The 2,927-nt window shown below is 61.2% G+C and overlaps 1 protein-coding gene across 1 annotated transcript; it reads right to left on the reverse strand.

The window, feature by feature from the left end:
* Positions 1–2,817, reverse strand: SCLY (selenocysteine lyase; the record flags this gene model as incomplete). The annotated part of the gene is made up of 8 exons (XM_009073652.1): positions 1–160; positions 671–746; positions 914–1,016; positions 1,153–1,236; positions 1,612–1,648; positions 1,947–2,053; positions 2,418–2,582; positions 2,690–2,817. Coding segments are annotated over 8 exons (860 nt in total), but the record flags the coding sequence as incomplete, so codon positions are not given.
* Positions 2,818–2,927: the final 110 nt, after the last annotated feature.

Raw genomic sequence — 2,927 nt, forward strand, 5'->3', positions numbered from 1 at the left:
CTATGAAGCTTGGCCCTGCTCCAGCTGTGCCACAGCCTGCACGAGGTCCTGCACAACCAGGTCCACGTCCGCCCGGGTGGTGTCTCGCCCCACGCTCAGCCGCAAGGCGTTCCGTGCCACGTCGTGGGGGATCCCACAGCTCAGCAGGATCGAGGAGGGCCTGAAACACAGGCACGGGGGTGAGTGGGGTTAACTCGAAGGCTGAGGAAGCACCATGCAGCACCAGGAATCTAGAGATCCTGCTCTTCCCCTCCAAGGAAGCACCTGTCCCATATCTACAGGGCACTGCTCTAGATGGGACCAAAAGCACCTGCTGTCCCCACACACCCCAAAGGAATCATCTGGAGACCCAAACTGAGCTGCAGCAGGTGAGCCAGGCACACACAGACACAAGGCAGGCTCTCATCTGGCAGTGCCAGAAGTTCAAGAGTATTTCCAAGCTCACCTGGATCACCAAAGCCGGGAGGGACAAAATCCTTCTGAGCAGCAGTCAAGCACCCCAGCTGTGTCTCCTGCAACAATGCCCTTCACAGCCCTTCAGCCCCTCTGGAAAGCACTGCACCCTCTCTGCTCCAGGTGAGGCTGCACACAGCCAGCTATGGTCTCTCTCCCTGCCGTTTCCCTCCCTCCCACCCGCTCTGGAAGAGGCTCTGGGCCTAGCGAAGCTTACCGATCTCCCTTCTCAGAGTGGCAGGCGGCCCCGACGCTGGCGAGAAGCACCTTGCAGTGAGCCAGCACCCTGTACCCTGCAGCACACACAACACAGCTGCCCAGTGCCCAGTGTCTCTCTGAGGACACTCCTGCCTCATCTCCCATGGCCAAGCACCTGCTGGTCCCTTGCCACAGGGTGCTGTGAGGGGCAGTACTTGGCTCTGTGGGCACCATCACGGGGAAGCAGGGGGGTAAGAGCTACCTTGAAGGTCTGGTCCCAGGATGGAGAAGTTAGAGGTGTTGCAGAGTCGCTTGGAACCCTTGAAGTGGCTGTTGAAGTGGATCCTCTGCTTCCCAAAGGAGGCCTGGAGAAATTAGAGGGCTGTGAACCCCTCTGTCCTGATGAGGGGGTGGCAGGGCTGGAGAAGGGGACATACCCAGCCTGCTCCAGGCCCTGAACTCTGCAGGCTGAGACCCTGGGAGGGGACCAGATCTGCTCACCTCCAGCCTGGCCTCCAGGTAATCCCGGACATCCCGCATGTGAGCCTCATAGGCCTCCCAGTTCTTGCTCACTAACTCTGCAGCCTGCAGAGAGAAAACCCAGACAGGCTCCATCAGCAACCCCCAACACACCCCTCCATGCACAGCCCCTGGCATGTGAGTCCAGCCTGGGAACAGCCTCTGTCATTGCCATGTGCCCTGTGTCCTCAGCAGCCTCTCAGGGACCTGTGCCACGTGAGCTGTGTGACTGCCAGGGCTACACAGCCTGCAGCATGTGCCCTGCAGCGCCTCCTTGAGCTGCCACCAGAAAGCCCCTTCTCATGTCCCAGCTCACCCTCCCTCCTGCACCCAAAGTTTGTCACTTCTAGTGAGTGGGGGGGTGCAGCTGGCTGTCCCCATGCTGGTTCTGCCAGACAGCACCTGCAAGGAACCACTCACCCATGACCAGCATCAACTCACCTGGCCAAGGCCAGCGATCATTGGGGTGTTCTCTGTACTGGAAGAGAAGAGGGAACAGTGAGTTATTTCTCCAGACCAGAAACCCAACCTCAGACACAGACATTCCCTCTTGGAACCCCTCATTACTGGCAGGGGGTTCTGGACCCTGCTCTGAGATGGCTGGGAAGGGGCAGTTCCACCCTGCGGTTCCACCCATGGCAAAGCCTTCCTTTCCCAGCCACGGAGCTCTCTGTGCGAGCCTGCCTGCCCCAGGGCTCAGCTCAGAGCAGATAGCCACATGTGGTTTGACCACCAGCCCGGGGCCCAGCTCTCCAGGTCACTGCCTGTGCCCTTACCCCGGGCGGAAGTTCCTCTCCTGGCCCCCTCCGAAGAATATGGGGTGCAGTGGGGTGGAGGTGCCGGGGCCGCTCACGTAGAGCGCGCCGACGCGTGGGCCGTAGAACTGTGGGGAGAAACAGCCACGGTGACCCCCGGGAGACAGACAGCTGTCCCTCTCCTGTCCTCCTGTGCTGATCCCTGCCTGCCTCACAGGCACAGGCCTCAGCAGAGCTGTTCCTGCTCCCTGCTCCAGACAGCTTCCCAGCTCACTGGAGTGAAGTCTGTCTGCAGAGCACCGTCCAGCAGGAAAACTTGGCCACTGATGAGGTACCAAGCTGTGAGAGGCACCCCAAATCCCCCTGGCAGCCCAGCAGAGATGTCTGAGAGCGAACAGCAGCTGGCCCACCCGAACAGGGCCACACCTAGCGTCCCACGATGCTGAGGTAAGGCCATACCTGGTGTGCCACAACAGTGAGGTAGGGCCATACCTTGTGTCCCACAACAGTGAGGTAGTCCACCCCCAGCTCCTGCACATCCACACGCCCCTTGCCAATCATCTGTGCCGCATCCGTGTGCACCAGGACCCTGGGCAGCCCCTCCGCTGCTCTCCGCTGGTTGAGGGCTCGGACGCGCTGGCTCAGCTCCGTGAGAGGCTGGCGGGAGGGATGAGGGTCTGTGTCCTAGGAACTGCTACCCTCTCATCAGGCAGCTCTTTGTGAGGATGCCCTCAGCCCGTCCCACCCGCTGCCCACAGACTCACCATGATGACCCCTGTCTCGTTGTTGGCCAACATGATGGAAACCAGGCAAGTGCTGGGCCGGATGGCGGCGAGGACATCGTCCGGCTCTGCCCGCCCGCTCCGCGGGGACACAGGCACGAAGGTGGTTTCTGCCCAGAGGAACAAGCCCAGAAATGTGCTGAGCAGCCCAACAGCACCCAGGGCTGCTTGTGCCCTGCTGAGCAGTGCAGGCAGCGGGTGCAGGGGCAGAGAGCATGGA

The sequence above is a fragment of the Acanthisitta chloris genome, unplaced genomic scaffold (assembly GCF_000695815.1).
Source record: "Acanthisitta chloris isolate BGI_N310 unplaced genomic scaffold, ASM69581v1 scaffold31574, whole genome shotgun sequence".
NCBI lineage: Eukaryota > Metazoa > Chordata > Aves > Passeriformes > Acanthisittidae > Acanthisitta > Acanthisitta chloris.